The following is a 15,841-nucleotide window of genomic DNA, read 5'->3' on the forward strand; positions in this document are numbered from 1 at the left end:
AGGTACAGAAGTCATTTATGGGATTGAGTATACGCTTTTATAATATTATTCCTAAGGTAATTTTTGACCTACCAATGCATAAGTTTAAAGAATGTGTTAAAACACATTTATTACAGCGAGGTTACTATGCAATTGATGAATTTCTTAATAACAAGGTTGCTTTAAAGCATCCGGCTCCGCTCTCATCTCTCACAAGATAGAAAAATGAATATTAAAATAATAAATGTAAATTGTTGATGTTGGAAAAAAGCAACTGCTGAGTTTCTTGCCGGCTTCTATTTGGTAGAATCGAATCACCGAACAGGTGGTAGAGTCACTAAACACAGACAGACTTGACATTTCAAAAGTGCTTATATTAGGGCTGCTTGAAATAAATTAATTATGATTTTTTTTTTAATCAATTCTGATAAAACGTCCTGATGCTAAAACAATTTTGATAAAATCTTTAAATAAATTTTATCTTATATTAATACTACTACGATCAAAGTCTCAGCACACGTACATTCTTAGTCTAAGCAGCAAACTCAGAAATTTCGTATTTATAACATTAGCACAGAATAAATATTAAATATACATTAATAGCAGAACTTTTCGGGACGGTACCGGGGAAGTATTAACGCCATGCTTATTTCTGCAATCCCTATCCCTACTTCCCCACTAATATTATAAATGTCAATGTAAGGTTGTTTGTTACGCTTTCACGCAAAAACTACTTAACCGATCCACATGAAACTTTGTACACATATTCTTGGAAGTGCAGTTCAATATAACAGTAATATAGGATACTTTTTATCCCGACATTAAGCTCGGTTCCTTTGGGAGAGGGGATGAAATTGTTTGACCATTTTACACCATAACTCCGACAAATTATAACCGATTTAAATAATTATTTTTGTACTATAGAGGTTATAATATGTCCATACTTTGTGTAGAGCTGAATGTGGTTGGAGATAGAGGACAGAACTCCTCAGCGGACAGCAGCAAACCCCTCATTTTAGGCTTAGCGATACTGAATACTTTAATTTTTTTTAGAACTACGACTAAATTGAAAGCCACATCAAAAAACATAATCAAACGCAGACGAAGTCGCGGGCAACAGCTAGTAATACATAAAGTTTTATACCCTCGCCTCAGCTCGATGGACACAGCGGCGCTTAAAGGACCTGTTCTATTCAAACACTGCGAAGTGGTGCTCAGTCTTACCATCTGATGGGCCATCTAAAAATGAAAAAATTAAATATGAATTATTCGTTATCTCAATTTAATTACAAAACTCTAAGGCTAAGACCTCCATTTCACTTTGAAAAAACCTGTATTTGGAGGTCCGAAATCCATCCTCCATCTGCTTGGTCTGTCAATTGTTACTATAAAATTCTGCAAAACTGCCTGAAGCACAGTAGCGTCCATAGAGGGTATGCACAGGGTATGCAGATGACATAAAATGAAGAAAATCTCCAGTACAAGTTATAAATACTACGGTACGCTTATTGTAAGACTTACAATACATATCCTTAGGTTTTTTATAACCTTGGAGATTTTCTTCATTTTATATCATCTGCATACCCTGTGCATACCCTCTATGCACGCCACTGTTGAAGCACTACATGAAACTAGAAAGAAAGAAAAAATATTTCTAAATTGCCCAACACACTACAATTATAGCACCGACACCACGTCTGTTATGTGTGGCACAACCTAGAAAAAGGTGCCAGCTCAGTATTGTCTTGCGTGTCAAAAAATCCTCTTGATGTCCCTTCATATAATACTATTTTCTTCCAGATATCTTTCTCCGTCCACGCTACACACTTTTGGAACTTACTACCAGAACATATTAGACACTGCCGATCGGTGCACTCTTTTAAACACAATGTAAAGGAGCATTATCTATCGTTGTCATAGTATATTTATCACTGTTTACTTATTATAGATATATATTTATATTTAAATTATATAAATATTTATTATATTATTTTTATGTATTTTGTATATATAGTATATTCAAATGTTATTGTATTAGTATGTAGAATTTTGTTATTATTTAGATATATTAAATATACTTAGTAGTTATGAAGTATATTGTACCTTTATTTGACCTATACCACAATTAAATCATCTTACTCACATCCTGGGGTAGCTGGAAGAGATCTCTTATAGAGATAAGCTTTCCTTTGTACACTTCATGTATCTTATGTTCACAATCACAATTTATGGTACATAAATAATAGATAAATAAATAAATAAATTGTGCTGCATGCATGATTTTCAGTTGGCACCTGAAAAATATATCAGTAGGGCAATTTGAATAAGGAGTTATATAATTTCAGGTACGCAATGCAACGGCGGTGTTCATAATGAACCTGTCCTGCTCGGACTTGCTGTTCTGCTGCTTCAACCTGCCGCTTGCTGCTTCGACGTTCTGGCAACGCTCCTGGGCCCATGGACGCACCCTGTGCAGAATGTTTCCTCTCGCCAGATATGCTCTTGTAGCAGTATCCCTGTTCACCGTACTCGCTATCACTATCAACAGATACGTCATGATATCACACCCGAGGCTTTATCCTAAGTAAGTGTTAAGTTTTCGTATTTTTTCTCACTCATATTACCCTAATCATAAGGTTGCCTGGCAGAGATCGCTTTTAAGCGATAAGGCCGCCTTTTGTATTCTACTCCAGTCTTTGTTTTTGTGTTTCTCTCTATTTGTTCTTTATTTTCCTTACTGTGTAGTGATGTACAAGTGAAGAGTTTAAATAAGTTATGATATAAGTGTTATTGTTTATTTCTGTTTCAATGCTGCGTTCCAATCAGGAGGCTGTGGGTGCCGGTGTAGTTACCGGCACAACAGTGTTTTTCTGTTCATAGGCGATGGTTTTCCATTTACCATCAGCCTGGTCCAAGAATTAATACGAAAAAAAAACGATTTATATTAATTAGGATAGCAGCAGTATCATAGACTTTCCCTTTCAAGGGTGCTTACTCCCTTTTAGCTAACCGAGTATTCATTGTCGGTCAGCTTGACTGCTATGTCTGTGTGATGAGCATGAATGTTTTTCAGTGTCTGGTTGTTTATATGTATATTATAAGTATTTATGTATTATATTCATAAAAATATTCAACAGCTATCTTAGTATCCATAACACAAGCTACGCTTACTTTGGGGCTAGATGGCGGTGTGTGTATTGTCGTAGTATTTTTATTTATTTATTTAATGTCACCTGGTGGGTAGGTACCTAGGTAAGGAGTGATGATGCAATCCAAGATGGTAGCGGGCCAACCTCTTAGGGGTATACTAGTTTTATTTAACCCAAACCTCTAATCGGTCTGCACGCAGCATATTATCAGAACGCTAAATAATTGCTTGTTGGCATGCCAAAGCCTTCCACCAGATCAGACTTCAGAAAATTATGATATTTTTTATTCCTAAATTGCCGCATGCCAAGGTTCAAACCCGGGACTTCCCACTTATAAAACCACTGCGCTAACCACTGATGTCATTTTCTCGAGATGAGCCATTTAAAATTATTAGAATAATTTAGCGCTGAAGGCGCAAGAAAATTATTTTGGTCATATCATTTTGTTTTATTCATCATTCTCGGTTGGTAAATGGAACTTGTAATAGTATGTCTCCTAAAGCTTCTAAACTCCATGCGGCACCCGGGCCTCTTGGATATCTCGCTGTGGTCTAATCAACAAAGAATTATTAAGCACTACGTAAAAAACCTTATTATAAGGATGACAACCGACACCTCTACTCTATTTGTCTTTTAAATGTTTCATGTTAAATAAGCACTTTTTTTGGTTTGCAGGCTATACAAAAGACAATATTTGGCTATTATGGTAGCTAGCACGTGGGCGTTCTCATTCGGAGCACTCATCGCTACTTGGCTCGAAGAATGGGGCCGCTTTGGTTTAGACCCTTCAATAGGATCCTGTTCTATACTGCCAGACCGCAACAACCGTTCGCCGAAGGAATTCCTATTCGTTGGAGCATTCATGCTGCCTTGCCTAGCCATAGTGATATGCTACGCTCGCATATTTTGCATAGTAAGAGAAGCTGCTCGGAGATCGCGGGCTCCAGATCGTGTGAGACCCAGACCTGGTTTAGAGGACTCTGCCGTTGGTTCTGCATCCACAGCGCTAGAACGATCTCCAGGCCCGGAGAACGGATATAACAATCATATAGCAGCACCTCCTCGAAAGATCCTACTGGTCCCACCTACATTGCATTGTCCGCCTACCCCAGCCCCAGAGCGATCGTCCTCATCCGGCGTCGATACGTTGGATGGCCACGATGACGAGTGCGCTCTCGATGCAAAACCGAGGACTCCTTTAAGCGGCAATACAACAAAGAGACTCCGACAAGCGGCGGTTGCACTCAGACGCTCACCAGCACCAGCTAGATCTCCAAGATTAACACCGAAAGATAGGAAACTATTGAAGATGATCATGGCTATCATGATTTCGTTCTGGGTGTGCTATCTACCGATAACAGTGACGAAGCTATTCAGGGAGTTCACATCGCAGCCGGCGCTGAATATAGCGGGATACATTCTCATATATTTAACGACGTGCATCAACCCCATTATCTATGTAGTGATGTCTAGTGAATATCGTCAGGCGTATAAGAATCTACTAATGTGCAGGAGGAGAGCGTGACGATCGCCCGGCGAAGGCGTTTCGGAAAAACGCCCGCCGTAACTAAAATTCTATGAATACAGTAAGATAAATAAAAAGTGACATTTACGCATATTCATAATCGAGCAAAGGTTAGGTTCTGGTGAACCGAACATTGAACCTATTTATTTCCTAAAATGTATTACTCATTTGTATGAATGTAATTTATATGTATGAATGTCAATGTTTTGTACATAAAATACGATAAAATAGCGAGCCGTCCGTGATTGTGCTATACGAAAGATGTGAGAGTAAATTGATAAGTAACAAAAAAAGCAAACAATGAACCCCAATAAATATTTGATAATAATATGTAATTGTTAAATAACGTTTATCAAACTTTACGAAATAGGTGATTATAAGTAATGGAACATCATTTCGAAACAACTTATCATCGCATCGATAACGAAATTGTTGTGTACATAGTTACTAATAACTTTGTAATTTATATATTATGTCAGTTCAAAGTAGGTACGAAACTAACTATGAAAATATACTACAATTTATATAATCTAAACGATGTAGCTGTACAGCTTTGTACAATGTTAAATGTTTACCACATTCCTGAATATTACTTATCCTTGTATTTATATAAATGTAGTAATTACCGTTGCATTAATTATTGTATCATGTTAAACAATAATCTGAATAAAGTATCCAAACGTTTGACACGCGCGAAAGTACTAAGTTATTGTTGTTAAAATATATTAATACGTCTAACAATACCATTGTTAGACGTAACCCGTTGGATATCCAAAACTGAGTCATTCCGGGAAATGATTCTCGGAAAAAGAATCACCGCAGTGATGTTTATAGCAAACAATCATTTGTAGTGGAATAACTGTGTATGAATGACGTGCGAAGTGCAATTTTCGGTTTAAAATGGAATCCATTCCAAATGTGTTGATGAACAGTAGTGTAGTGACGGCGCTCTCTGACCCTGATCTGGCGGCGATCGAGCTTTTTAAAGGATATCCAGATGGACTGCTGGAGTTTGCGACGGCCTGCTGCGTTATCTTCATGCTGATTGGCATCCCTGGGAATGTTATCACTATCATCGCATTGATCCGCTATGAAAAAGTAAGCCATACATTTGCGTAACTAAAAGTAAGTAAGCCCTGGTTTCTCAAACGCTGAACCTTGATATATCAAGGGTTTTTTTTATTTACTACAAGATACAGTCTATGGTAACGGGCTGTCCTTTGTGGGTTCGGCAGTTATATTGAACCCGTCACCCTAATCGGTTTCTACGTGACATCGTACCGTAACGCTAAGTCACTGGTAGATAACTCTTAGAGATAGGTGTTTCTTTTCCCACAGCTTTTCTTGTTTTTGATTATGTAATTTCTTTTAGTACTAAATAAATCAATAAATAGTTTGAAAAATCGACCTACTTATAACCATATTGTATGTGTGGTTCTTATGTACGCATCAAAAGTGCCACCTGTGGGCCTACTTGAATAAAGATATTTTTGACTTTGACTTTGTATAGCAGGAAGAATCGACCCATTTTTATCAAACATCAAAATGGTGGCACAAGAAAAAATATTCAATAATTTAATAAACAAAATAATTTAAGTTTGTTAAACACTTATCAACGATACTTTCTGCAACCCAATAACATTCATTATACCTAACTAGCTGTCCCCACGAATTTCATTTGGTCTTAATATTTTTTTACATCACAATGTATTTTTAAGGTATATAATACGTAAAATAAGTACCAGAAGTACTCATCTTACTCCGGATTAATGTAGCTCTCTGTAGGTCACATCAACCGCGGATTAATGTAGCTCTCTGTAGGTCACATCAACCGTTCTACGTTTAAAGACAACATGACCTGCGCTGTCAGTTGTGTTTCGTTACTAATGAACGGCTAGACTATTGTTTTTATTTGAAATATATTTTTTATTGATAAATATCATATTTTAATACTTATTATCCTATTCCGGACTAATAGAAATCCAACAAATCAAAAATAATGAAAATAGGTCTAGCTGTTCTCTCGATATAAATGGTGTAACTAACACGACTTTGTTTTATATAAATAGATACATCAATCTTACTGGGGAATATTAAATAAATACCATTGAAAAGTTATTGCCTCTTTAGTTGGTTATAAATAATTTCGGGTTCATCGCCTACATCATCATCAGTATATTATTCATAGGCGAGAGAAGTTTTTAAAGCAATGTCCCACCAAGCTGCTCCTGTGGGGCTTGGCGGTCTTAATTCGGGTTAGGTTAGGTTGAATTCGTAGAGATATACCTAACACAGAGATAAGAACGTGGACAGTTGCATTTTTTAATGCAATTAGTGCAATATTTCAAGTAAACAGTTAAAGTACAACAATCTGTAGCATTCATATGAGATTTTGACTTTCCATACAATGGAGATTATTGCAATTTGTTAATTTTAAGGAAATAATGTTAAAATTAGCACTACTTGACGTCTTGGTTAAACCGAACAAATTTCAGTTCAAATTCACGTAGTACCGTAGTAAGCTAAGCACCTTGAAACAATTATTACTAATATAATTTTCCTGGTACAACACGATAATTGTGGTAAATTACATATAAATTCTGTTAAATGGGAATCGGGATATACCTTTGACTAGAAAATTATTAAGAATTTTATGTCAAAATTTAGAGGTAGGGGCCCTCAACAAATAGAAGCATACATAGAAATGAAAATAAATAATATGATAGCTTAGCTAAGCTCACGTTTGGCGAAGAAATGGTTAAAATCGGTCCAGCACTTACGGAGTCTTTCGGATACAAACAAACAAAAAAAATTATCTTTATAATATTAGTATAGATAGATTTAGCAGGAGTTTATCTACACAGTATTTAGTTGATCATAAACTCAGATATCGGCCTCCTGTCGGCACCCAGTCTGCCGGAACGAGATCCAATAATAGATAATTTTGCGTGTTCTCCCTACTATACCCTTCAAATGCGTAGTTACGTTCACGGTATAAGTCAACATTTATATTATTGTGACGCACTTTGTATTTTATTACCTGGAATGTTATCATGTGTAAGTTACTAATGATTTATAAATCGCGAATGGCGTAATAAGCGGCAAGTCCATTGGGTAAGGCTTCACCTTCCCTTTATGTGGAACCGTGTTTTATCCCCGGCACGCACCTCTAAACTTCCGGAGTTATGAGCGTTTTAAGTAGTTAAATATCACTCGCTTGCTTCAACGATGAAGGAAAACGTGAGGAAACCAACATGCTTGAGAGATCTCCATAATAGCAAATGAAGAAGAAGATTTCCATAATGTTCTCGAGGGCGCGTGATGTCTACCAATTCGCACTTGACCAGCGTGATGGACTACGGCCTACTCCCTTTTTATTCTGTGAAGACCCGTGCCCTGTACTGGGTCGGTAAGGATTTGATAATGATAATGGATGACGTCATTGCGTATCGACGATAGATAACACATAACAGCTGTATGCAGTCACCCAGTCTGAGTGAATTGGGTTCGTCACATAGTTCGTGGAAATAAAGAGTACAGAAAACCCATTAATGACCAAATGGTTATCATTACGAAGAAGAATTTTAGGAACCTTCGTTTCATAATTTAGAAGAAATAAAAGTAACTGGGAGACGTTTTCCTTAATCTTTTCCTGTCTGAAGGCCCAGAAAGCACTGCTTTTATGCATATATTATGGAATGCACGCTACTGCTCCCAGCTCATAAGTACCTCTGAATATGTTTATAGGTCAAGTTGATAATCATCCTGCTTTTCGCTGTGTTAAGTAATCAAGTCACTCTAGTAAAAAATCGACGTTAAAAAAGTCTATTTTGTATTGACGTAAAAAAAACATGCAACGAATCTTAGTAAAACGAAATTGACAATTGACAGATTAAACTACTCAGCTTTCTTTACTTCAATTATTATTTATAATTACATTCGGGGACTTTTGGAGGAAATCTTGTAAGAGATGACCTGTTTTTGTACACGTCCTGAACTTCTCATACTTTGTTCTGGTATTTAATAAATGAATAGAATGTGGCCTATATATTATGTTACGAATTCTGTGGAAATAAATAAAAGAGAACATTCAAATATTCTTATGCCGAAGCTAAAACAACAATTCAATATAGAATATGTTCCAGTGAAGTATCGTAACGACGTGCTTAGAACACCCGAGCGACGATTTTGAGACGCGTAGTTCACTACGCGTCTCAAAATTATTAGTATTATACAACTTCCCGGATTTCCGAAGTATAAAACATTTTATACATACCATTTTGGTTTTTATTTTTTACGAGATAAGAACACGATATATCAAACATGAAATAGAAAAAAAAAATTTTGAAGATTTACATATAAATTAAAGTAATATATAAATTGAATAAATCTGTTATTCATGATTGTAAGTGGTGATAGCCGAGTGGGTAGGACTTCGACTTCACTTTCGGGGGGCCGAGTTCGAATCCCACCTTAAACTTTTCTAAGTTCTGTGCGTTTTAAGTAATTAAAATATCACTCTCGGTGAAGGAAAACATTGTGAAGAAATCTGCATTCCCGGGAGAGACAATTCTAATTTGATATTTTCTATTTTTAATTATTTCAATTTCTTTTCTCCAATTTTGTCTTTTTTAAATGTAATGCTATGGGCTATGCCTGAATTAAATTATATTATTATTATTTAACCCTTTTTCATTGTGTGGAGACTCTTGCTCTGTAGTGGAACAGTAACGGGTTCGTATGATGATGATGATGAAATGTTTCAACTTTATTCTTTCGCACTGTATGATGTAGAACTAATCGTCAATGTACTTGCATTCAGAATTTAGTAATAAATTACTTAAAACAAAACTTATCGAATTATCTAATATCAAAAACAATACTAATTTTTATCCAGTCAACCAACGATAAAATACCGTTTGCCAAGAATTTATAACAATAAGCAATAAAAAAATTTTGACAATTTTGATTTATAACTAAGTAGGTTTGAGCGGATTTCTTTTTTTTCAAAGCAAAGATAATATGTACAACCTAAAACTCGCTGTCCTCAGATAAATTTGGAAAACATTAGGTTATGTTCACTCAACACGTTGTCACAACATCTGGGTCGTCATATTGTAAAATCATATTGCTTGTTTACAGTAAAAACATCTAGACAAAATCAAAATCTTGATGAAAATTATAGCAAAATAGGTTAGGATACAGCATGAAAAAAAATTGATCAATTTTCTTAAAGTTTCGAGCGTGATTGAAAATAATTTAGGTCATAATAATATAATCCCATGTAACTTACATTCAGTTATAACTGTTTACTCTATAAAAACAAAACTACTCAATTGTAGCCAGAACGTAAGGCAAACATTTTGGTTATTGGTGTATTTTGGCGTACTGCGCTCAGCACGTCATTAGATACAATTTAAATATTCAAGTATTGTTATCATGAAATATTAGTATAATGAATAAAAGAGGTCATCATAATCATTGAGTTAAACCATAAATTCTAACAAGTCTATTAAACATTTTCAAGTTTAAAGAGTCATTATAATCAGAGACGTTTGAAAGTTTATCGTTATCTAAGTAAGTACGTCAGTCGTAACTCGTAGCCTAGGGGCTATGAAAATGACCTCACTTATCTATCTTATCGTTTCTAGTTTATCTTAGTTACTAGGAAATTGTCCAAGGTGCTGTTCCTACGCTAGAAATATAGATTCTAGACATTCGAGTTTCGGTCAGTGACAACCCGGAACTAGTAAAAAATTCAAAATTCAAAATTCATTAATTTCAAGTAGGCCTAATATAAGCACTTTTGAAACGTCAAGTCTGCCTGTGTGTAGTGACTCTACCAGCGAAGACTCTTATCATATTTATCATAACCACCCATTACCGGATCTTCTCTCAGAGTGAGAAGGGACTTCACACGCCTTTTAGAACGTAACAAAAACTCTCAGGCATGCACTTTGTCACTGTTTCCTTCACCGTTAAAGCAAGTGATATTTTAATTACTTTAATAAAAAAACACTTTTTTAGACTTATATATTAAACGCTCATATCACGGTGTTTGTGATCGCACTCCTCCGAAACGTATCGACTGATTTTTTTAATGTATGTTTTATATCGCTAACTGATTAGGGCGTCTGTATCCAGATATTTTGTTTATTTTGTTATTTTTTTATTTGGCAATACTTTTATTCCCCATGGGTACATTGAACGCGGTAGTTACTGCTGTTGGAATGTTACCAAATTTGAATATAACATCATAATATACATGGCGCTGCTTTTCTAGGCAGGACGACGACATCTGCCGGGTCCGCTAGTGTCAATATAATTCAGCAACAGTATCTACTTGCAAATTTCGGATATCGACCACAGTTTTCAATCGCTGAACTCAGTAAACCAATTGAATACATTCCTAATTGCGTAACTGGAAACGTATATTTTGACATGTTTAGCGATTTTCTTCTTCAAAACTTGTCTCAAGTTGTCCACGTAGAACTGTCTACCTGTCTACGCAAAATAGATCAATCACTGTTACTAGACCAAAAATCGCAGGTTTAAAGACTGCTAATAATAATGAAAGATAAAATGCAACGATAGACATGTTGCGGATTTTTTTCTGACTTTATGTACAGAGCGGCGTGGTTCGTCTGTTTTTGAGTCATTTAAATTCTGATATTATGTACGCATTAGCGTCCTTTACTTGTAATTAGCAGTAAGCAAGCACTCAAAAAGAATGTTCAACATAGAGGTCGAAGATAAGACTGAGAAATTCACATCGTATTGTGGACGCAACCAAAAGTGTCTTTATGCGATCTACAGAATGTCTCTTTGTTGTCAGTGCTCGCAGAACGTACTCGATTAGTGTGTAATAGGCCTTAGTCGTCTGAAATTGCTGTTGCTTAAGTTTCCAACGCAACGCGTCAAGCAAACTGCCACCCTTCCGGTTCGTCGTCTCCCTTTTACACTTCATGCTTCGAATTTCAAGAAACAAATACAATAGTCTCCAGTCTGTTTGGCCGAACTGAACTACGCGCAAGCTTACTTCAGGGCGGTAAAAAAGTTTGCCGAATACTATTTTTGAACGTCATGAACTAGCTCAAGTTCACTTCAGGGCAGCTTAAAAAATTACAATTACATTCTTCTCTATTTATTACGTAAATCCTCGCCCCTATATATTAATATGATTAAAGTTTTCCTGAGGAACTAAAATCTATAGTAAAAAAAATGCATTACTACACTTCTTACTTCAATGTGATAGCTGATTATCAAATAAAATTAGCTTAAAGCTTTAAATTAAATGACATAAAATGCTAACATACACAACATAATATTATGTATATTGTATACCTACTAATGATGGTTTCAGAAAATTTGTGTTATTGTAACGTGCATAAATCCTAGGTCAATAATCGAATGTCTTTTATAAATCTACTAGCGTACCCAGCCCGTTTCGCCGGGCTAGATTTTGCTTTATTTTATTTAAACAATAAACTTACATCATTAAATTTTTAAATTTAAGTCTCATAATATATTAAATCATTTATTTCTCTCCGTATTTTTTCTCTTTTATTCTCTTCTCGAGCGGGTGAAGATCATTATCTACACCCATGTACGCCCAACAATAGAATATCATCATAGTAAATAAAAGCTGTATTTAACAGTTCAAAAATAGGAGTGCTCCGATCATCACCAAACTTTACATGATTACTCGCCAGGTCAATCCAGAGATTCGGTCAGATTGTGAAATCGGTCCAGCCGTTTCGGAGCCTATACGGAACATACCCACACACTTTCTCTTTTATATATATAGATAGAAAGATATGTAATGACGTGGAACCATTATCTCATCTTAGATAAGTACCGAAATATTAATTTACAAACCCTATAACTTTATTATTTCTTTACAGGTGCGCAACGCAACTGCAATATTCATTATAAACTTGTCATGCTCGGATCTGTTGTTTTGCTGCTTCAACTTGCCACTCGCTGGTTTGACATTTTACAAACGTTCCTGGGCCCATGGCCAGCTTCTCTGCCGCCTCTTCCCGCTGGCAAGATACGCCTTAGTTGCCGTATCACTCTTTACTGTACTTGCTATCACTGTGAACAGATATGTAATGATTGCTCATCCAAAATTGTACCCTAAGTGAGTATAAATAGGAGATTTTTAATATAGTATTCTTAATTTTTACAACATTATTCTGATCATATGAAATATTAGTTATACTATAAATGAGAAAGTGTATTTATTTGTTTCTGTTTGTCCTTTTTTCACGCTCTAACTAAGCATCCAATCGACTCGATTTTTGGCAGAGATTTAGTTGAAAGGACGCAGAGAAACATATAATACTACTTTATATCCCAGAAAAACAAACGGTTCCCACGGGATGTGCAAAAACCGTCTTAAACGCGACCGAAAAAAAATATTGAAAATAACAAATAAAAAAAAATCCTTTTCCAGATATGAAATTTTCTTAAATTCTTATTCCGAAGACTAAAAATGCATATTTGAATTATTTTAAAAATATTAACATGACGTGTATCGCCAAGATTTTATCAAATCGTAAAACAAATACCAGATAAATATAAGTATATTAGTTACTTATAAAAAAAACAATTTAGTTAGCAAAAGGCTGCGCCAACCAATGCGCGGAATTGATCTCAAAGAAAACTAAAAGATGTAACAATGTTTTTCATTTAAACCCTCGTGTATATAAAATGTGCCTTGCAAAAACTCTAAAAAATCGAGACGGATTTGGATATTTAACCTTTTATGGCTTTGTTGTTGATTGAGGGAGGTTTAACAAAAATAGGAAAACCCTCAAGATCACATGTAAAATCTATAAAATCTCTTGTATAGCGTTTAAGGCTACTTACAATAGTTGGCGTTGCCGTACAAAGTAAAAGATATGAATCTTACTAACAACTTTTTTCTCTTTATCAGGTTATACAAAAATCGAAACATAGCAATAATGCTTATCACTATCTGGGCAGTTTCATTTGGAGTAGTAACGCCAACATGGTTTGAGAAATGGGGCGTGTTTGGATTAGATACGAGCATCGGATCCTGTTCAATACTTTGTGATGAAAGAGGAAGATCCCCGAAAAAGTCGCTGTTCTTAACTGCATTTATACTACCATGTGTAGCGATAATACTCTGCTATGCGCGAATATTCTTCATAGTTCGCAAAGCGACAATGAAATCTTTGAACCATGTGAAAAAGGTTTCATCAACTCCAGAAGAATCTTTATCATCGACAGCATCCGCCCGAGTAACAACTGATAATACCAGTAGCTATAATATAGAACAAATTAAAAATGCTCACGTTTCATATTCGTGTAATGGTGCTTCGTCATTGCCTCGTGTCGCTACATTCTCGGCTGACACAAAGGAAGAAATCGTCAGGCATCCTGATGATATACATAACGAACCAGTAAGACTGCGAAGATCTAATTTAAGGAAGTCAATGGCACTTCTGAGGATAACGCTCCCTTCTAGAAAAGATAGAAGACTGGGCACAATGATCATTGCTATAATGATATCTTTTTGCATATGCCATTTACCCATCACAATTACTAAGGTTTTGCGAGAACTGAATCCCTACCCGGCATCTAATATTGCATCGTATATCCTCCTATATTTATCGTCTAGTATAAATCCTGTTATTTACGTGTTAATGTCAAGCGAATACCGAAAAGCTTATAAAAATCTATTTAGGCGAAGAAACAAAGTGAATAAAATGTCAGTCAGAAATAATAGATAACTATACTTTGTAACAAATAGCGTAGTTTAACGCACTGGAAACTGTTTCTAATTTTAATACTCGTGTTAATGTTTAGCTTTTCTCGAATGAGCTCTGACCCTTTTGTATGATTGCGAATTTTGTGTGAGTGTAAATTGTTTTGTAAATATAGTTATAAATAGGAATTGTAAATCTAAATAGCATGAACTCGTAGCTGCATTATATACCAATGAGCAATTTGATTTGCGACCATAAAGACAAATCGTTCTTCCGCTAATTTATTTTTCTTTTGTACTACAGTGAAGTGTTTCACTGTTGTAACATCGATATTATTTTCTGTAAGCAAGCTGTATTAAAAAAATCATGTATAATTATGAATAACTAATGTACTAATTTACGATTCAAGATTTGAAAAATGGTTTTGTTACCAAGAACCTCCTGAACGCACTGCATCCGTGCATTATACGAAAATTTAGAATAAAGTAATGTAAATAAAGTAAAAGTATATAAATGTGTTAGGTCTGACTGATTGTTTTCTTAGTGTAATTTTAGAAATATTTAGATTCTTATTATTCCTAGTCCAGGTGGAATTAATTGTACGATAGAATTTTAATGTAATTTTATTCTCAGATTAGCATACGAGTAGATATATTTAAGAATTATGTATTGTACAATTATTATCTGCGTGCATCTTTACAGTGAATGTAATATTTTGATTGCTAATTCCTTCGCAGTTTTTATTTATAAAGTATAATTGTAGTCGCCTGTAAACGTAAACTAAAACACATCAAGTTTTACATCAAGGTGACTTCTAAATGGTTGTTTAAAAAATAAAACTTAACTAATAATATTAGTTACTGTCACATTCCGCACATTAAAAATAAATCATGAGATGAATAAAAATACTATACAACATAAGCAAAATAGATTAAATATTCTATATATTGTGTGTATTTCAATGCTAAAGACACAATATTGTATCTATAAAGAGGTCATAAATGTAATTTTTTTTTGTATTGATTATCAGTAATACATATTAGATACAAAGTATGTTACAATTCAAGGGTAACAACAAAACACAAATTAGTTTTGTGTAACTTAATGTATTGCAAATTGATAATAATTAAGACTTTGAAACGTAGGTTATAAATGTGAAGTTTATATTATGTTGAGCAATAATAGATGGCAAGGAGATTGGTATGAATAGTATCTTATTAAAATAATATTAAAGAAGCAATTAAATTGTGAAATGTTAAGACACAATGTTATTTTTTTTTTAATTATAGTGTTAGTGTTCTCGAAACGAATGTCCATTTGTTTGGAGAACAAGATATATTTTTGTGATCAAATATCATAATATTAAAAATTAAATGCAAACTTATGGTTTCTGAAAAACTAAGCTCTAAATTTTTTGTTAGTAAACCTTAAAAATTATTTCTCAAAATTAA

The 15,841-nt window shown here is 34.7% G+C and overlaps 2 protein-coding genes across 2 annotated transcripts in view; both read left to right on the forward strand.

Moving 5' to 3' along the window:
• The window catches only part of LOC120631669 (G-protein coupled receptor moody), a 152,173-nt gene extending 146,852 nt beyond the window's left edge, over positions 1 to 5,321 (forward strand). Inside the window, exons 4-5 of the mRNA XM_039901338.1 lie at positions 2,325 to 2,563; positions 3,804 to 5,321. Of these exons, the coding sequence (XP_039757272.1) occupies positions 2,325 to 2,563; positions 3,804 to 4,653 (1,089 nt within the window). The 3' untranslated portion in view covers positions 4,654 to 5,321. The remainder of the gene's footprint in view (positions 1 to 2,324; positions 2,564 to 3,803) is intronic.
• Positions 5,322 to 5,419: 98 nt separating this feature from the next.
• On the forward strand, positions 5,420 to 15,253 carry LOC120631671 (G-protein coupled receptor moody-like). The gene is made up of 3 exons (XM_039901339.1): positions 5,420 to 5,751; positions 12,558 to 12,796; positions 13,595 to 15,253. The coding sequence occupies exons 1-3, from the start codon at positions 5,554 to 5,556 to the stop codon at positions 14,412 to 14,414; spliced, it is 1,257 nt and encodes a 418-aa protein (XP_039757273.1). The 5' UTR covers positions 5,420 to 5,553; the 3' UTR covers positions 14,415 to 15,253.
• The last annotated feature ends 588 nt before the right edge of the window (positions 15,254 to 15,841 follow it).

This window comes from Pararge aegeria, chromosome 18, assembly GCF_905163445.1.
Source record: "Pararge aegeria chromosome 18, ilParAegt1.1, whole genome shotgun sequence".
Taxonomy (NCBI): domain Eukaryota; kingdom Metazoa; phylum Arthropoda; class Insecta; order Lepidoptera; family Nymphalidae; genus Pararge; species Pararge aegeria.